We start from the raw sequence: 20000 nt of genomic DNA on the forward strand, positions 1-20000 counted from the left end.
GCTTACCAGTGCTGGACAAGACCAAGCACAAGCAGAAGTCTTGGTACAGTGGGCAAGTGTAGTTCATTCAAGGCTCCATGCAAAAGTTGGGACAATGCTGCAACACAAAACAGAAAAAGGTGAAACTTTGAAACATCTGACCAAAGCAAGATTAAAATTTAGAGACTTCAATGCCATCCTAGTACCTAATGTCGTACAATAATAATAAAGTATTCTAGTTTGTCTCACAATATGGTCACTTGTGATTTAGATTGTGACGTTTCGACTGCATACTGCTAGTTTTCATCACACGATGAGGTCAACTGGTTACGCGTCACCTTTGAAGCAGGATGCTCTGCTGCAATTGGTGCATTTCGATCTTCGCGTTTTCGGTGTGTTGTTCCTTAGGCCGTCCACTGTCATACGGTTCTCCTGTTGTTGGGTTTCTTGATCGTGGGCATCCACGCTTCCGGAATTTCTATTCCACTATACCTGTTGATGTTGCTGTTAAGGTGAAGTCTTACATGAATCGCCTCTTGGCCCTACGTGTGCACCAATGAGGATCACAATCAATAAACTTTACTTTGTTTCAAAGCGGGTTGTGTCCGGTATTGTTAGCGTGTTCTGAAACAGGGAAGGTCTGGGTAAGGCAAGTCTTGCATAGGTCTTCCAGTCTCGCGGATGTATACTTGACCGCATTCTCAGGGAATCCTGTAAACCACACCATCTTGTTAGCGTCTTTCGATCGTACTAGATGTGATGTTAATGTAATCTCCGACTTGAAAACAGCCTGTATGTCTTGTTGCTGTAGGCAGTGGCGAAGTTGTTCGGATAGGCCTTTGACATAGAGTACGACCGCAGTAGACATATACTCTATTGTGGGCTCAGCACTGCTACTCGGTTTCCTGGTCTTGGTGATTTTCTGCAAGAAAGAAAGACGGTTACAATTATAGAGACAAGAGCAGAAGACAGGTGCTTCTTCTCCTTGCAGATATCAGAGGGTTTGGTGCACCTGTTGGGCGAGACGTTGGGCGCACTCGTAGAGGCACTTGACAATGCCACATTTTACTGATTGCGGGTGGTGGGAATCATACACAAAGCACTGATCAGTGTGCGTAGGCTTCCTGTATATGCTGGTGGTGAGACGGCCGTCTGATTCTCTTGGAAATGCAGTGTAAAGGAAAGCAAGTTTGTAGTCATTCTCTGTCTCCATTGTGAAGCCAATGGAAGGCTGCTGGTTGTTCAATTGCTGTAAGAAGCTATCAACATTTCCACGATCCAGGATTGTGAAAGTGTCATCAACGTAGCGTTTCCAGATCCTAGGTTATTGACTGTTGTTCGAAACTCCATGTATAGGTAAGCAATAACAGCGGAGACCGGGCTTCCCATGGCTGTTCCTTCCAATTGTTCGTAAAATGATCCGTTATACTGGAAGTATGTCAGAAGGTCAGCGATCTGAGCAGGTGTTAGTGTTGTGCGGTCCGCAAGGTTGAGGTTGTCCTCTAGTTTTTGTAGCGCGGTTTGTGCAGCGGCGTTGATAGGAATGTTGGTAAACAGCGACTCTACGTCAAAGACAGCATGATTTTGTTGTCTAGGATAGTCTCGCTGCTAATGGTGGATATGAAGTGAGCTGAATTAATCACCGTGAAACCCGAGTTACCTGTTAAAGGAGATAAGATGTTAGCTAAATAAGCAGATAAATCATATGCGAAGTTGTTAACGCATGACACAATAGGTCTTAAGAGTATATCAGCCTTGTGAATCCTTGGTAAACGGTATATTCTAGGTGGCTGTTTGTGTTGAGCTCTGATTTTGTTGTAAACGGCCTCTGATAGATATCCGCTTCGCTTTAAAATTAGTAGCTTTTCAGACAACTTCCGGGTCAGATGATCTGTTGGGTCTTTGTTGAGCAGCTGGTACAGTCCTTTCAAGATGAGGGTAGACATCTTAGTGTGATAGGTGTTGGTATCCATGACTATGCTGGAGCGCCCTTTGTCCACTGGGCACACCATGATGGACTTGTCCTCTTTTAAGCGTTTAAGGGTGTCTTGAGTTTCTTTCGTGATGTTGGGCTCTGGTGGTTCTGCCTGTTGAAGGATATTGTTAACAGCTCTCCTGACAGTGTCTCCTTGTTCAGCCTAGAGTTGTCTGGTGGCTGATTCGACCTTGGTGATAATCTGAACAGCAAACTTCAGTCCTTTCTTCAGCAGGGCTATCTCTGCATCGTCGAGGGACCTAGAAGATAAATTAATAACCCACAACATACAGCATATAAATTGGTGATGTAGCCGCCTGTTTCTCGCGCAGAAGTTTATCAAATTTCTGCTTATGTCTGTCTTTGGTGGTGTTAAAGACTCGCTGGGTGTTGGTCTTCAACTGTTCTATTACCGTGTTGGTGTCATTTGTCAAGAGAGTGGATGTTATACTCTGTGCTGTGGATTCTGCTTCCTTCCCAAGGGAGAAGCAAAGAAGGAAGCAGAATCCACAGCAGAGTATAACACCCACTCTCTTGACAAACGACACCAACAGGGTAGTAGAACAGTTGAAGACCAACACCCAGCGAGTCTTTAACACCACCAAAGACAGACATAAGCAGAAATTTGATAAACTTCTGCGTGAGAAACAGGCGGCTACGTCACCAATGTTGATAAAACTAACTGGGTTATTAATTTATCTTCTAGGTCCCTCGACGATGCAGAGATGGCCATGCTGAAGAAAGGACTTCACTTCGCTGTAGCTCCTGCGTACATCCTTGCCACGGAGATTATTCCGAAGGTCGAATCAGCCACCAGACAACTCAACGCTGAGCAAGCAGAAACCCGGCAAGAGAGCTGTTAACAGTATCCTTCAACAGGCAGAACCACCAGAGCCCAACATCACGAAAGAAACGACACCCTTAAATGCTTAAAAGAGGATGAGTCCATCATGGTGCTCCCAGCGGACAAAGGGCGCGCCAGCATAGTCATGGATACCAACACCTATCACACTAAGATGTCTACCCCTATCGAGAACGGACCTTACCAGCTGCTCAACAAAGACCCGACAGATCTTCTGACCGGGAAGTTGTCCGAAAAGCTACTAACCTTGAAGCCAAGCGGATATCTATCAGAGGCCATTTACAAGAAAATCAGACCTCGACACAAACAGCCGCCTAGAATCTACGGTTTACCAAAGATTCACAAGGCGGATGTACCCTTAAGACCTATTGTGTCATGCGTTAACACCTTCGCATATGATCTATCTGCTTATTTAGCTAACATCTTATCTCCTTCAACCGGCAACTCTGGTTTCACGGTGACTAATTCAGCTCACTTTGTATCCACCATTAGCACCGAGACTATCCTAGACAACGTAATCTTGGTGTCTTTCGACATAGAGTCGCTGTTTACCAACGTTCCTATCAATGCCACTGTACAAACCGCGCTACAGAAACTAGAGGACGACCCAAGCCTTGCAGACCGCACAACACTAACACCTGCTCAGATCGCTGACTTCCTGAATTTCGTATTGAGATCCACATACTTCCAGTATAATGAATCAATTTACGAACAATTAGAAGGAGTAGCCATGGGAAGCCCGGTCTCCACTGTTATTGCTAACCTATACATGGAGAGTTTCAAACAACAGGCAATAGCTACTTTGGCCTACAAACCTAGGATCTCGAAACGCTACGTTGATGAAACGTTCATGACCCTGGATCGCGGATTCGTCAATAGCTTCTTACAGCAATTGAACAACCAGCAGCCTTTCATTGGCTTCACCATGGAGACAGAGAATGACTACAAACTCCCTTTCCTTGACAGCGCAGTTTCAAGAGACCCGGGCGGTCGCCTCACAACCAGCGTATACAGGAAGCCTACGCACACTGATCAGTACTTTGTGTATGATTCCCAGCACCCGAAATCAGTAAAACGTGGCATTGTCAAGTGCCTCTTCAAGTGCGTCCAACGTCTCGCCCAACGAGTACCCCAAACCCTCTGTTATCTCCAAGGAGAAGAAGCACCTGTCTTCTGTTCTTGTCTCCAATGGTTACCCTCTTTCTTTCTTGCAGAAAATCACCAAGACCAGGAAACCGAGTAGCAGTGCTGAGCCCATGATCGAGTACAAGTCTACTGCGGTTTTACCCTATATCAAAGGCCTATGCGAACAACTTCGCCGCTGCCTACAGCAACAAGACATACGTGCTGTTTTCACGTCAAAGACTACATTAAGATCACATCTAGTAGGACTGAAAGACGCTGTCTAGCCGACTAAACAAGATAGCGTGGTTTACAGAATTCCCTTTGAATGCGGTAAAGTCTACATCGGCTAGACTGGAAGACCTATGCAAGATAGAATCAAAGAACATGTGCGAGACATCCGACTTGCCCGTACCCAAACCTCCCCTGTTTCAGAACATGCTAACAACACCGGACACAACCTGCTTTGGAACGAAGTAAAGTTTATTGATGGTGATCCTCATTGGTACACATGCAGGGTCAAAGAGGCGATTAATGTAAGACTTCACCCTAACAACATCAACAGGGATAGTGGAATAGAAATTCCGCAAGCATGGATGCCCATGATCAAGGAGAACCGTACAACAGCGGAAGGAACAACACACCGAAAACTCGAAGATCGAAATGCACTAATCACAACAGAGGATCCTGCTTAAAAGGTGACACGTAACCAGTCGACCTCATTGCCTGATGAAGACTAGCAGTATGGAGTAGAAACTTTGTGATCTACATCACAAGTGATCACATCGTGAGACAAACGAGAATACTTTATTATTATCCTAATACCTAGTTTACAAAAATGAAATAAAGAAAAGTAAGGTAGGTCTCTAAATACTAAAGAGATCGTAAACCATTAAAACTATAACAAAAATAAACCTAATTTCATGCATATTCATGACATAGAGAAGAATTGAAGAATATGCACAAAAGGTTTGCATGTATATTCATTGATTCTCCTCATTCCAAGGATATTCATTTGTTCTCCTGCCATTAGTGATATCAACGAATTCTTCATATAGGTAAAGATTTGAACTAATTTAGGCAACGACAATTTTGATGCGAACCAGATTATTGGGAAGTTTGTGTGAAATTTATCCAACATTAAATAAGCAGAATAAAAAGGACAATGGGTTAAAATTGTTGCCATCTTGGCGAAAATCAAAAAGACGCTAACAAGGTAAACGTCATCTCTGCCCTTATAAATGGCTGAAGCAAAAGATTTGCAACCCAACCCATGGACAACTGAGCTTGTCAACCAAATGGATACAATTTTTTTTTCAGTCTGTTACCTCTCTCACCTGGAAAGCAATGTTTGAGTTATGCATTCCAAATATCTCTGACTCATCAGCAATCGGTAGACTGTCAATACAATCCCTGAACTCTGGGAACCATCATATGCGGGAGGGAAAACATACCTAGAGACACCATACAGGAAGACAACCACCAATTCAGTGCTACTTTAACCTACCATCTTTCATTATCAGGAAGTAATTTCTCCTCACTGTGCAATAGTTGTTTGACAGTGCCAGCTGAGAGATTATTTTAAACATCAGGCCCCAGTTGTTCGAAGGCTGAAAAGGACTATCCAGTGGATAAATCACCATCCACTGGATAACTCAATTGGTTTTGCTAGTGTTTATCTGCTGGATAGTGATTTATCCCGTGGATAGCGTTAACCACCGTTTGAAAAACCGAGGCCAGGATGCTTCGCTGTGGTGATGATTTTGTTGCAAAATGGTAGCCATGTAAATTATTTCGCTGCATTCAAGCAGCTCTTGTTACCTTGTCACAGTCATTTTTTAATCCCGAGCTATAGTTGGAGGCAAATTAGGACTAATTGTAATGGAAGAAATATTTAAGATTGCAGTTATTTTAGAGGAAAAAGGAAAGCAACTAGTAAGTTTGATCAAGTAAGGAAAATGAAATACTGTGTTTGCTTATTGGGCTTAAAGAAACACAGAAATTCAAGATGAAGATTAGGAAGAAATGTATAAACAGGCCGATTAAATCCTATAATTTTAAGGCTGGTTTTCACAAGCGACGCAAGCATAAGTGCTTAATGCATTCTGATAATAAGCGACAGTTCGTTTGGACGAAAGCCATTACTAAATGAGGTTTTAAACGTGTCTCCAACTGGCTCACACCAGTTTCAACGTGCAATTTCAAGGGATCATCGTATTGGAACGATTAACTCTACAAAACCGCTTCACATAACAACAATGGTAAGGTACCATGCGAGATACTAATAATTGGTTAACTAGCTGAACTTATTAAACAAATATTATTGCTTTTCATATGGTATCATAACAAACATTGCCATTTTGTGAAACAATTGTGTACATTTAATCCTTCAAAATAGTACCGTTTGTTGAAAAAACGCAAACTAGTTTGAGCCTTCTTTATATCAATGCTACAAAGCTATGGTATACTGATAGAAATTTGAAAATTTAAAAGGGCCTAATGGATTGGAAAGATGCGTATCCTTTAAAATGCCCTCTCTTGTTAAAGGAATTTTCAAAAGCCCACGATTGACTCTCCTTACTAACAATTACACAATTTTCATAGGCTCCCTAAAGCTTGGAGGTTTTATCAGAAAATGGGCTTCAGGTTTAAGCCTAAAAGCTTGGTGAATGGAGGGTTGTCCAATACTCCGACATTATGAGATTCATGGTACATCACAATAGACATTACAAAGTGTCCTCTTACCCTAATCCTTAAAAAAATAGTAACAGTTTTCTGAGACATAAAGAGTGGGACACTTTGTGATGTCTATTGTGACATACCAGGAATCTCATTATGTCGGAGTATTGGACATGTGTGGGTGAACGGAAAAATTGATACAGTTTATATTCTCACCCGAGCTAAAAAACTTGGAACCATCTTAAAGAATCGCTGGCAAGAAGAATCTTCCAAGAATGGTTGTCAGGCACAGCTGATCCCAAGCATCAGTAACTCGTCCTCCATATGTGATCTGTGAAGAACAAATAAGTAATAAAGAAGTGAAAACCCCTGAGTTCCAGCTCTTAACCATGCAAGTAATATCTCGCTTAGTGTGTGATCTATTGCTAAAATCTATTAAATAGAGTTGTAAACCGGCCTAAAGCTTGTCCAACTTTTTTGACTTCATTCCATACTGCAAGCAGTCTCTCAATTTTCTTTCTGCCTGTCTCGCAAAGACGCGATCCTCGTGACGTTTTCATGTATTCCAGTCATGCACCTTACAAGGCTCGCGTTCTTACTTGACTGTCAAAGAGGAAAATGAGACTGACTGACTGACTGATTCTCTCTTAAAAGTCTTCTCCCCAACAAAGCATCTACGATATTCAACAATCCGTTGTCACCTTTATAGGAACACTACAGTTATCTTCTCCCCAATAAAATTCCAACAAAAAATGCACCGAATGTAAAATCTTTTGGATTGAGTGCACATTAAGATGGCTCAAGCCAGTTTCAATAGGACATTTGCATGATGACACCATATGACTACAAGTACCAGAATCCTTCAAGTTTTGCTTGTCTCATGTTAATTGGAGCTATTGTTATTTTTACCCGACTGGGAATACAAAATTTAAATATGAAAAGAAAAACAAACTGAATTGTGGTAGTTGTAGTCAAATGACGCCATCGTGAAAATTGCGTATTAAAAGCAGAATGAAAAGGACAATGGGATAAAATTGTTGCCATCTTGGCGAAAATCAAAAAGAAGCTAACAAGGTAAACGTCATCTCTGCCCTGTAAACGGCAGATGCAAAGGATTTGCAACCCCAACCCCGTGACCAACTGAGCTTGTCAACCCAATGGATACAAATTTCAGCAGTTCATTCTCTCACCTGGAAAGCAATGTTTGTGTTATGAATTCCAAATATCTCTGACTCGTCAGCAATTGGTAGACTGTCAATACAATCCCTGAACTCTGGGAGCCCATCATACCCCAGAGGGAAATACATACCTAGAGACAACATACAAGAAGACAACCACAAATTCAGTGCTACTTCAACCTAATATTTTCCATTATCAGGAAGTAATTTCTCCTCACTGTGTAATAGTTTTTTGACAGTGCCAGATCGGTACAGAAATAATTAAAAATTGGGAGTCACCGAGTTCATTCTTGAGATCTAAGAGCTTACAGGCAAGAAATAGGGTGTATTGAGATGGCTCTTTTGTTGCTGTGGTAACCTGTTATGTCATTTGTCTAATATATCTTGAGAAGCAATTATTGGTGTTTTATATGATACCATAATATTGCTGCTACCCGAATCAGTTGTGAAGATCCAATCAATCCAAATAGTACAAATTCTTGGAAGTGGCAATGAAACTGGTTTGAGTATCCTTAAAACTTAACGGTGCATTTCCATGACAGAGAAAAGAAATAGTTGCTCATCATGCATTCTGCGAAGGAATCATGGATGCGTTACCGTGCAGATAGGAACTCACTGTTTCTTAGCAAAAAATTATTGAATCCATTCCATTCCATTCCATTTTTGCTCTGTGGCGTCAATGCACCTTTATGGTCTCTTCAAGACTGGTTACAACTGTCATTTTATAAAGCAAACCTTTTTTCCTGGCCAATGAAGAAGATGAGAGAATCCCAAGGAATCTGTCCTTCTGCTAAGCACATCTTTACATTGCCCAGGGCATTTTTGCGATCCGAGTCAATGAACTCATACTGTTTAATGAACATCAAAGGAACAAAAGATCAGTAAAAGCATGACAATAAGTACAATGTGCCAAGGCGCTGACCACTACACAAACATGCACAGCATCTTATTGTCTCAAAAATCTTTTCTACCTCTGCATCAACTGATGTAATATACCAGGAAAAGTATACTTGAGCGTATTTACCATAACGGAAATGCCACTGTAACACTGTTCTGCAAAACCGTCATGGGAAAAGACTTAGTTGGCATGGAGCCCAGAAACAGCTGGAAGTCTGGCCGGAAAAGTGTATGATGAGCGTTTCCATGGCTAAGACTCATGAGCCCGGGATAAACTCAAGACTGGCATTAGTTCGTATCGGCCTCCATGCATTTCTTCTTATGCATTTACATATGACCAGCATGACCTCAGACTGGTCTGAGTCTCTGTTTCTGGACCGAGACGAGAAATTTTTGTACTGGTCTGAGTTTCAAGCCTGTATGCTTTTGGGTCGGCCATATATTTTAATTAACAAAACATATCATTTTGTCCTGAAACCAGGCACCAAGTATTTTGTCATTGTTTCAAAAATTTCATACCGGTATAAGTTCATACCAGTCAGAATTCGTCCCGGTCTAATGTAGATATCCCTTAGAGGGTGCTTGTTATTGTGTTACTGGCATAACACTGATAATAAGGAATATGGAAGATTGTTGCATGACAACCTAAGAGCAGTTGAAATTGGACTAGTCAGTGAAAAAACTCCCTAATCCTTCAGTCTCACCTTTCACTGTAGCTCATTTCTCAAGGGAATCTGAGGAAGGCACTCCAGGGATCCAACACAGTTGATAAAATTAATATAAGAGGTGTGGTGGGTCCCACATGTTGAGGTCAACTGACAGACTCTCCACAAAGGTCTTGCTAAGATTTTCCCACACAAAATCCACAGAGGCAAAGATGACCTGTGTGTTAATATAATATGAATTTTAGAGAGAGGATATAACACAGCCACCCGGATATATGAAATTTCTCTCTGAGTGTTCAACACTATGATTATATTTATTGCATAAACACCAATGAAATACTAAATCATTTCATGAAAGGCATCGAAAGCCGGGATTTTCATATGTAACCCTAGCAACAGTGATCTTTTCATGTGTGAAGAGATCATGTTTTTGCACGAAAGCTCACTTGGTATTTCATTGGTGTTTATATAATAAAGTACTTTAATGCGCGCCTATAGAGTGTTTACACTCATGTGATCATCATACGAACATCACACGAAAACACTCTATAGCAACAAAGGTAGACAACCTACTGATGAGTGCAGAAAATAGCCCATTGAGATTGGTCAAAGCAGCACACGCTTTGTGCAAATTTCCTTTAATTTTCAACCAACCATTCTTCAATAAACCACTTTCAACTTTTCAACCAGCAACTGAGCATTAAAAGGCAAAACTCAAAACAATCAATGCCCACACATACAGGACAAGACTGCATTTAAGGCTTACGATTAAAACAAATAACTGAAGATTAGGGAAGGGGAGTAAAAAAACATGTGTTCCTTCTTCTCCAGACCCCCAATGTATTGCTCTCTGGTATTAATTTAAGATCTGCACAAGAAAATGTTGTGCACACATAGCCCTAGGTTCTTTAAGGAGCAGTACGATTGAATAACCAGGAGGGTGCAGCTTCTGATGTTTAGAATCCCACCACAGATCACTTTATAAATAGTGACCACCTTTACATTCTTTTGTATTTACCGTATGTTAATTACACTTTATTGGATGTATGGTAAAGACGGTTGGCAAGATGAGAAGAGAAACGAATCAGGGTCTGTTTGGCTGTGGGGAGAACTGCAACTGTGTCATCCCCATCACAATCACCGAGGCAGAACTCTATGAACTGGTGCTGAGCAGTACACTCTTCAGGTGGAGGTGGCCGCCCCTTGAGTAAAAAAGTTCTGGCACTTTTCTGTCAGAGTACCTGCAGCTCCTTAAGGAGAGAGCAAGGTATTGGAGTTTGTGGAGCAGACATTTGAGGAAATTCGAACTGATCCATGGACCGCTGCCAGATTTTTTTGATGAGTTAATAACTTCTTGTCAGATTGTGACAACAATCTGTCTTCGATTTTCCCAAAGCAAACCCCATAGATTGGGGTAATAGTTCTTTGTCGCAGCATCACCGAAGACCAGATTTGGTCAAACGATTATCTTTGGGTAGTTGCCTTCGAGAAGAAGGGGAATTTGCCTTCAAACAAGAATTGAGTCATCTTTTCTGCAGAACAAGCTCTGCCTTCTGACTTCACTGATTTAATGATCGATGATGAGTGGTCCATTCTAAACAAGAATTTGTCCCTGATAGTTGTAGACGACATCACATTCTCGAAACTTGCTAAAACACTCCAACATGAAATTAAATTAATTAAATACAGTAGTTTTCAAATAGTTGATTGAATTCGACATGCTAATAAATGTTCCCAAGAGGTGAAACAGTCTGTCATCAGTTTCAAAGCAGGCAATTCAACTAACTCAGAAGGGACTGTGAGCAGTCTACTGAATGAATAACTATGTTTTGATAAGTGCTTTCAACATCGAATTTGGCCATAAGAGCACTGTTCCCATATGCCATAATTTCATCTATAATTGAATCAATTTTCAGGTATTACACCGAGAAGGCCTCCTTGGAGATTCTGTCATTGACGCTACCACCCAATGGACTAGAAAGGTCAAGGATGAGGTGCCACTTGCCAAGTTGGCAGTTCTTAGGAATTATGCCTAAACGGCTCACATGAAGATTAACCAGGAGTGGAGATTGATAGGGGCCTCATAGAAGCTTGTTTCTTAGGTAGTCATTGATAACTGCTGGTTGTGACAGTGCTGACGGCATGTTCCCAACAACTGAACACAAGGACACAGAACTAGAATTGAAGCCAATGTGAAAGCCAAAATGCAAAGCTGAGAGAAAAAGTCCACTTTATGCTGGTCAGGTCAGGACGAAACACCCCTGAAAGTTTGTGTGCACTGATGGGTGACACAAGAGAAGGATGAAGAAGTGGCAAAAAAGTCCCGTCCGGTGACCCAGATGGAGTCAAGCTTATCCACTGGGAATCAACATTAACAGAAACCAAACTAACAACGTCCAGGGGACTGGAACTACAACCACAGTGCCTTGACACGACTGACAAGGTGAAAAAGAACTGGAACAAACAATATTATTTACACTACGTACAACATGAGCTGGAGAGTCCCCACTGTTACGGCTGACGTCACTTGGTACCTGATGAAGTCAAGGGCTGGGATTGACAAGCCTGCGATAATGAGGACAGAGGTGCCCATTGCGCTCACCCCTGCGGTACTGGCAGATGTGGCGAAAATGACATCGACCATGGGGTCCCAACAGCACTCACCAGCATTCCAGGAAAAACAGACTTGTGATGAGTTGGAATTATGGTCTAACTTGGCTGCAGAACTCTGGGAGGAATGGGCGGAAGCCAAGGATAGAACATGTGTATGAAAAGTGTTCAAGTCTGCAATCACCCAAGATCAGAAGCAGATGTGTCCTTTCTGAAAGCTGAATCATAGTTCTGCCATGGATGACCTGGGAACTTTTTTGCTGTCTGAATTATTGAAAGCTTGTACTGCAACAAGTCAGGCCTCCTAAAGGGGTGCGAACTGCACAAGATAAGATAATAAATGGGAAAAGCCTCGACCCAAGTGAGTGAGGATGTCCAATATCTTCATTGAGCATTTTTTTAAAGGAGTCACCACTAGTTTGCCCTCAAGGAAGGTCTGCGTTTCGCTCTCATTCGCCTTTAGGTTGTCCGGCAGAAGATCTGCGACATCCACAAAGAGGCCAGAACAGATCTTAGAAACCAACTTGAAAGGTATCGGAGAGTGTCCAGGAAACAGCAAAATCTCAACCCATGTCAACTGAGGATGACCTGGGAACTGAGGACAGCAAATAAGACAACTGAAAACCGTTGGGAGACAAGGCGACCAGCCCCTTCAACGAGATCCCAACATGATAAAAATTATGGTAATAAGGTGGGAAACTACAAACCGGGCTGGCTAGCATCGAAAAAGTGGAAAAAAACGAAGGAACCACAATACCTGCCACGAACGACTGGCCAGCAGAAACGCACAAGGTCGGTGCCAATGACACAAATTAGTTAATGAGGGTGAAGCGATGGCCATGGAACAAGAAACAGGAGAATTGACCAGAGATGAAATCGGCAAACTCACAGGGTTGACTTGCTTATGAAGTGCCGCCAGAATATCCGGAAAAATTATCGGCAAGGTGTTGTTCACTGCTTCAGCTATCATATTTAACAATGCTGTATCTGCACACTGCCCTCCAAGTGATGGGACGTCATCGTGGCGGAAGAAATCGGCGCGGAATGACTAGAAGACATGCCTGAAGAAGCCATCATGGGAGTGGGCTCATCTTCCCCTAAACTATCATTACTTTGGCTAAGCATTCTTAAAAACACACACAAGCAAACTTCTAGAACAAGAGAAGCACAAGAAAACCTGCAAGATCTCCAACCAGTGCAGCCATGTGACTGACAAACCATATGAGCATGCGCCTAGGCCACGCACCACTGCCTGCTACTGCTCTTAGAAGATAACCATGATACCAATCGGCGCCGCTCTTTGTTGTTACATTGTAACTTTGTTAAATTACATTTAACTGCACATTAAAAATAATAAAATGTACAATTGCAGTTATTGGTTTAAGGAATAAGCTACAGTAACATTACCTTATTCTTTCTAAAAGAGTTCACAAACACCAAGGTCTCAAAACTTGACGCTCGCCAAAACTGACTTGCGGACTTTCTCAGTCACTTCTATACTTTTGCTTGTTGCTGCTGTACGACCATTATCTGAGCTTTCACAGAGTAATGAAGGGTTTGGGCCAACCTAAGAGATCAAGAACAGAGAATTGGTCATTTACCCCAAGTGGTACAGTATTTCAATGCCTTTTCCATATCTTGTGAAACACTGCGATCTGTTGGATTTTCAAGATATTAAAGCTACGTTGTCTCTTTTCATCTCCCTTTTTCCCCTTTCTATTCGTGTCAGTATTTTGCAACCACTTTACAATAGTGCCAGAATTGTCTTATAATATTCTGAACTGAAAGAGGGGAACCAATACCCCTTCTCCGGCCCCATCTAACACAATTTTGTTCGGAAACAAGCACAAACAACCCAGCGGTCTCATCATTGTTTGGGGGCGAGGAGAAATTGTGATCGTACTAAGTCACAGAAAAAGTTATTTTTCTTCTTAACAACAACTTAAAATTATCTCAACAATGTTCTCCGTGATTGATGGTTACTTTGAGAAGCAGGTGTAGCTCAGTTGGATAGTGCGTGGCTTTCGAAGTAAGAGGTCCCCAGTTCCATCCTTGGTGACCTCAACATCTGTTTCCACTTTGCTCTGATCCATGTGGCTATAGCTTTAAATACCCATAAAATGGAGCACTGACAGAGGCAGGGGGGTAAAGGGTACATCGTCAGTTTTCATTGACACCAGCCTCATAGCTGAAGGAACTACCAACGTTAAATAAAAGTGACATTACCTTTACCTTTACTTTCCCGGCCATTTTGCAGATTACTAGGCAATGTAGAGGAGAATTTCAGGCTACTCTGCTGGAGACTATGAGGGTGAGATCCCTCAACTTACTGAAACAAGATCCCCCAAAACAGCAGCAGCAGCAACAACAGCAACAACAACCACCACCACCACCTATCCTATCTTAACAATGATGGGCTTGTTGACTATTTCTTCCTTCAAGCCAGTGAAAGCCAGAAGCAAGTCCTAAAGTAAAAAGGCACAATATAATTAGAAAAACCAAGAAGCTGATAAAAATTTAAAATACAGATGCAGCTTTGGCCACAGCACCATAGCCAGAAGTAATTTTGGCCAATCAGACACAGACAGCAACCTCACCAATCACAGTGTGGGAAGGGACTCGTAGGTGAGTAACTGCTACTTTTGTCTGCTTCCAATTGGTCCAGAGAAAAGTGCTAGGAGTGAGGTGCAGGATTGTGGAAAATTAAGAGGGTTTTTAAAGGAACAAGGCATGATACTGTATGCTCTTTTGTTTTTTAAATGCAGTTCAATGCAATTTAACAGAGTTAGCAAATGAGGAGCAGTTGTTTTCGCCAGTGGTAGCGTTATGCAACATGTGCCTGGATCCCGTGTCTTTGGGGTTCGTGATGTGTAGCGTGCAAGTACATTTAGCATGTTGAGGAATCCATTTCAAGTGATGGCATCCCGTGCTTTGGGGCTAGTTATCACCCTTTTTTGCATATTCTTCGTGTTGGATAGTGTTTGCCTTTTTCGCCTTTGTTGGGAAGCCATTTTTCTCATGGCCCTTTACTTCGGTCTGTGCAATGAATAACAGCTTGGCCATCATGTTTAACTCTTCAAATCCAAATTCTTCCTTGGCACCAAGTTCTCCTGCCACTCCAGCTCCAGCCACTGCCTCGTTGTTCACGTTGTCATCCTCAGGATCTCGCTCAGGACTTGCGCTTCTTTGCTCTGAATTGCTGCTGTGGTTTCAACGCCCTCAACCACTATCATGGTTACTTCGCTGTCATCATCCTTCACAAGTTTGTTTTCAGGTAACATCACAGTGCCTTCGTTTGTTTCTACATATTCCACCTTGGCTTATCTTTCTCTCCACTGTTATCATTTGGGTCTTCAATATCTTCCATCATGGCCACTCCTCTGCAAAATGGAGCGTTCGTTGTTGGTCCACGATATCCCCCAATTCCAGAGAAGTGGGTGTCTCAGATCAGAACACTTCAATTTGTTGAGCTTGTCGGCCTGTTTGCAGAGAACCTGAAATGTCAAGAGGAAGAACCCCAAACTTACCTCAATGGCAAAATTCTGGTCTGAGCCACCAACAAGAGAGTTCAGGGGATTACAGACATCATTACAAGGGTAGAGGCATTCACCGTGTACTCTTTAATTTTCTGTAGTGCTCATCCTTTTGGGTAGCAGGACATGAGGCAATATAAGCTTCTCATACTGAAGACCTTACTTCAGTTCCCATACATACATGCACATGATTCTCCCAAACAAGCCCCTTGTCTATTTCCAGCTGTAGTTCATCCCCAGCTTCCGTGTCATGGGTGGCCCCATCAAAATTTTGTCGATCTTGGACTGATGACACCTGTTGCAAGTCTTTCAGCCAGTGTCCTTACCACCACTGCTGTGAGAAATAACAAGGTTACCACCCCGTGTCAACTGTCCCTTTCAGGCCGCCAAGTCCTATAACCTGTGCTCTCAGCCTGCTACCCCTCTATCGAGTAAAGGTCAGTGGCATTTATGTGCGAGCTAGTTCATCTCAAAGTACATCCCATATGATAACAGTTTAGGATCTGATGATACCAGTAATCATTTTGTAAATTTGAATGTTGATGTATTAAAGTTTGTGTTTAACTCTTTGATGTCCAAACCGGCCTAAACTGGCCAGACTTAGTATTTTACTCTGTCTAATGCCAGATGATTTTACTTGTGAATGGGGAACCCCTGGGAGTCCATGGGTTAAGATATGGTATTTGCAATGGAAGAAAAGATGGATGGAGCAGAGCGTGACCAGAAAGGGCTAAATCAACAAAGTAATTATTCTGCCATCTCATGCCTAACAGATAAGGGAGTGAACTGGGACAATGCACTAAGCACTTCCCACATTGATTGTTGCCAAGAGACTAGCATAGGCCATTATCCTCTTGATAACATCATCCACCTTCATGTACTGCACAGTGAATGGTTCTTTAGGAATTCCATCATTAACAATTTGGCCAGGTGGGCGTGAGTAGTCCAAGAGTGCGTTCCTTCGGGATGATCCAAAAAAGAAACACTGATCCAAGATCACTTGGATCACGGGGCATCAAAGGAACTGATAAATCTACTCTGGGAAAGAACTTTTCGGTTCCTTTGATGCAGCATGATCCAAGTGATCTTGGATCACTGTTCCTTTTTTGGATCATCCCAAAGGAATGCACCCCATTTGTAATGCAGATATTTTTTTTTCGAATAATCCCAAAGGAGGGAGGAAGGGAGGGAAGATTCAAAAGGGCATGCAATGCAGCCTTAATCCAGTTCTGTTAGGAGATACTGAGGTTTTTATAAATCATTGCAACATCACTTTATGGTGACAAGCATGACTGAAATAGACTTCATGTATCAGTACTCAATCAACCACTTAAAAAGGTAATTAGTAATTCGAGAACTACATGTATGACAACATTTTTGTGATATAATTAGCACCACACGAATGTATTCTCCAGTAACTTTCATTTGAATGGTCACACACATTGCAGACAGGTAAACCTTAAGAGATGAGTGGAGAAGAGTAGGTATCTGCAATATGGGAGCACAAGTGTACGAGAGTCTCTCCAATGGCTAGCAACACTGAGCTGGATGCAGAAACATGACAGTCCTGAATGCACAATTCTTGGAACAGGTGTTGGGCAGAATATACTGAGTCGAAGGAGCAAGGCCATGAGACAAGTGGAAGTGGCATCTCTCTGTCAGAGAAGGCCCAAATCTGTGAGGAGCAGACATGGGATTGGAGTTTGCTGGAGGTCTGCATGAGGGGCGAGCTGGTGGAAGCGCTTAAATTAAAAACGCGACAAGGCCTCAGCAATGGGATTATTATTTTTTCTCACTCACAGAAGAGGCAGTGAAAGAAAACGAGTGACGGGCTGCTGTGAGGCAGAGATAACGAACCAGGGCCACAATGGTAGGGGCTTTAGGAGTGCCAGACTGCAGGATGTTCACCAATGAGCTGATATCTGATAGGACGTTCACATTTCTGGAAACCAACAGTGTATCCCAAGTGTAGGCTGCTACTACGGTAGGGAAGAATTCTTTGTATTCAATTGTTTGAGAGACCTGAAAAGGGAGCCACGAGCCAGAGAACCAATGACGCTGGAACATGGCACCATACCCCAGTGCCCCAGAAGCATCAGATAAAACTTTGAAGTCGGGTAAACGCACCCATCGTGGGTAATGAAGAAAGCTGCAAACCGTTCCAGGACTGGAAAAAGTCTTGCCAACAAGTCAGGTCAAGGAAGAAATCCCGGTCGAGGTGAATAGGGTGGTCATGACAACGAAAGGCACTCCGCAAATTGATCATACAGCAAGGGAAAGAGAGGCCTTTGGGTACAACCTTGCATGCATGTTGAAGGCATGACTCCAGTTAATACCATTTACAAAAGCGCTTGAGTGACCACAATACTAACAGAGCTAAGATTCTGCCAAACTTGTCTTGAGGAACCTGAGCCTACAGATTCACCGAATCCAACTTGATACCAAGGATGGTTAGGCAAGTGGAAGGCCCTTCCAGTTTGTCTGGGTGGAGCAGGATACCAAGTTTAGAAAAGCAGTTGATTGACCTGTCCAGATTGTCTTGACAAGTAGAGGAACCAGGAGGAAGGGGTGCGTGGAAGTCATCTAGATAATGCACGAGAAAAGAGACATCATAATTGTGTTTGGCAATCCACTCCACTAAGTCTGCTAGGCAAGTAAAGATAATAAGGGTCTGACCTAACACCAAAAGGCAGGACCATGTCCATGTAGAACTTCTGACTGCAAATTATGACATGACATTTCGTAGAAAAAAGTATCAGGGGCACTGACCCTGCAATAACGTTTTCTCATTTCCTTATTTTTACAATCTTGGACAAAACTCGTTGGGAAAATGTGACACATCACTATAAAATAGCCATTCACTTATTTGTCTGCGTGATAAAAGATTAACTTCTCCATACTTGCCACCTCCCCTTAAATCCAATGTTGGTTTAGAAACAGACAAAGGCTCGTACAGTATTTTCACCACATTATCAACATTGGTATGGGGGAGAGGGGGGACAAATAGACTTTGTTTGTGAGTGCATATTCATGTCAGAGTTTTGTAGAAGATCGAAGCTCTGGTTGTACAGAAATTTTTCATGATTTTCACATGTTTAATATTGTCTTGGAAAACTTGACCAACAATATACTGGATGGGAACAAAATTTGGCTCTTTGGGCAGGCTTTAGAAAAACAGAGAAGGCCAACATTTTCTCTCTGACCCAGTCATCCTTATAAATAATGAACCATTCCTAAAGGAAGACAATCACAGAGGATTTAAAAGAAACCTTAGTTATCCTGGATATGAAATTTTCTGAATCATGAAATGGAGTTAGTTTTCCCAAATGCAGGAAATTCATCATTCTTGTCACTAATGTACCCTCCTTGCAAAGATTTATGAGCTATTGTACCTCAGCAGTTGGTCTTCAAGTTCCGACTTGGTTACAGTAAAGTTAACCTTAATGCACACTTCACAAAGGTAGTGTGGGTTGGTAAGCTTGGTAATGTCATGAAGAGAGAAACGTTTCAGTGAGCAGCAGAAAATGGTTGACAAGAATACTTCAGTGAAATGAAACGAACAAAATAATAAATTTAAAATACTCACATACATATATACATGGAACATGGAGGAGAATTTGGGACAATTATTTAAAGAAGAAACCTGCAAGCACATCAAAGCATTCTAAAGCACTCTACAGTCACCTACATTTGTGAACTGTTGAATGAACATCAAAGAACTCCCTTGAAATTCTTATTGTAAACAATATCACTGTCTCCAAGACAAATCAATAACTGACTACCCTAGAACAGAACACAAAGCATGATTGACAGACACTCTCCAAGGATCACTTCCCACAAGTACAAGGGAAGGTTACGTTTATACAAACATTGGCCGTGTAGCACTTATATTTTAAACAGAGTTAATTGAATAGAGTGTAATTTGTAGTGCTAGATTTTCTATTCCATATGAACCATGTGAGCATTAGCCCTACTGATGGAAATGGGTGCACACAAGGACAGAGAAAAACTTTGACCAGGGTGGGAATTGAACCCACGACCTTCGGGTTTGATCTCCGTCGCTCTACCGACAGAGCTACAAGGTCAGACGGGAGCAGGCCGTGGGAACTGAAGATGTTAAGGTCACGGCAATGAACATGTACAAGTACATATAAACGTAACTTTTCCTTGTACACAAAGCTATACTTTAGCAAAAAGACACTCACTAGTTGTCCTGGGGATGTGAAGTGTAGGCTATGTGGTCATGCCCAACAAAATGTCCCGCACATCCTGGCGGGGTGTACTGCACTAGCTCAGAACAAGTATTTGTTCAGACATAAAATGGCTTTAAAAATCCTGTTCTACGAGATCTTACGTGACCAAGATCTTCTTGAGGAAGTACCACCGTGGTACTTGCCAGTGATGCCAAAGCCGGTGTACAAGTCAGAACAAGGACAAATTTGGTGGGATGTACCTGTGTATGCAGATCATCAGGAGGTGCGAGCCAACCGGGTCTATGCG

General features: G+C 42.2%; 3 protein-coding genes and 1 pseudogene across 3 annotated transcripts in view; 2 read left to right on the forward strand and 2 right to left on the reverse strand.

The window, feature by feature from the left end:
* The window catches only part of LOC138029894 (dynein axonemal heavy chain 6-like), a 23248-nt gene that overhangs the window by 575 nt on the left and 2673 nt on the right, over nucleotides 1–20000 (reverse strand). The window contains exons 4-10 of the mRNA XM_068877745.1: nucleotides 13375–13534; nucleotides 9397–9574; nucleotides 8412–8643; nucleotides 7808–7926; nucleotides 6834–6948; nucleotides 5276–5392; nucleotides 7–97 (exon numbers count right to left, since the gene is read on the reverse strand). Coding sequence (XP_068733846.1) covers nucleotides 6859–6948; nucleotides 7808–7926; nucleotides 8412–8451 — 249 coding nt within the window. The 5' untranslated portion in view covers nucleotides 8452–8643; nucleotides 9397–9574; nucleotides 13375–13534 and the 3' untranslated portion in view covers nucleotides 7–97; nucleotides 5276–5392; nucleotides 6834–6858. The remainder of the gene's footprint in view (nucleotides 1–6; nucleotides 98–5275; nucleotides 5393–6833; nucleotides 6949–7807; nucleotides 7927–8411; nucleotides 8644–9396; nucleotides 9575–13374; nucleotides 13535–20000) is intronic.
* LOC138029539 (uncharacterized) lies at nucleotides 1542–2243 on the reverse strand. Its single transcript, XM_068877249.1, has 2 exons — nucleotides 2145–2243; nucleotides 1542–2066 (listed from the first exon to the last, which is right to left on the reverse strand). Exons 1-2 carry the CDS (start codon nucleotides 2241–2243, stop codon nucleotides 1542–1544), a joined length of 624 nt encoding a protein of 207 aa, XP_068733350.1.
* Nucleotides 2308–4633, forward strand: LOC138029540 (uncharacterized; annotated as a pseudogene).
* LOC138030834 (uncharacterized) overlaps nucleotides 19821–20000 on the forward strand; it is a 6549-nt gene continuing 6369 nt past the window's right edge. Inside the window, exon 1 of the mRNA XM_068878699.1 lies at nucleotides 19821–20000. This exon is cut by the window's right edge and continues 61 nt beyond it. Coding sequence (XP_068734800.1) covers nucleotides 19821–20000 — 180 coding nt within the window.

The sequence above is a fragment of the Montipora capricornis genome, chromosome 13, assembly GCF_036669925.1.
Source record: "Montipora capricornis isolate CH-2021 chromosome 13, ASM3666992v2, whole genome shotgun sequence".
NCBI classification, from domain to species: domain Eukaryota; kingdom Metazoa; phylum Cnidaria; class Anthozoa; order Scleractinia; family Acroporidae; genus Montipora; species Montipora capricornis.

Coding starts and splice junctions, on each gene's coding strand:
- LOC138029539 (XM_068877249.1), bottom strand. CDS start 2,243: ATGTTGTGGGTTATTAATTTATCTTCTAGGTCCCTCGACGATGCAGAG. Junction 2,067..2,144: donor CTGTTCAGATTATCACCAAG/GTCGAATCAGCC, acceptor ATCCTTCAACAG/GCAGAACCACCAGAGCCCAA.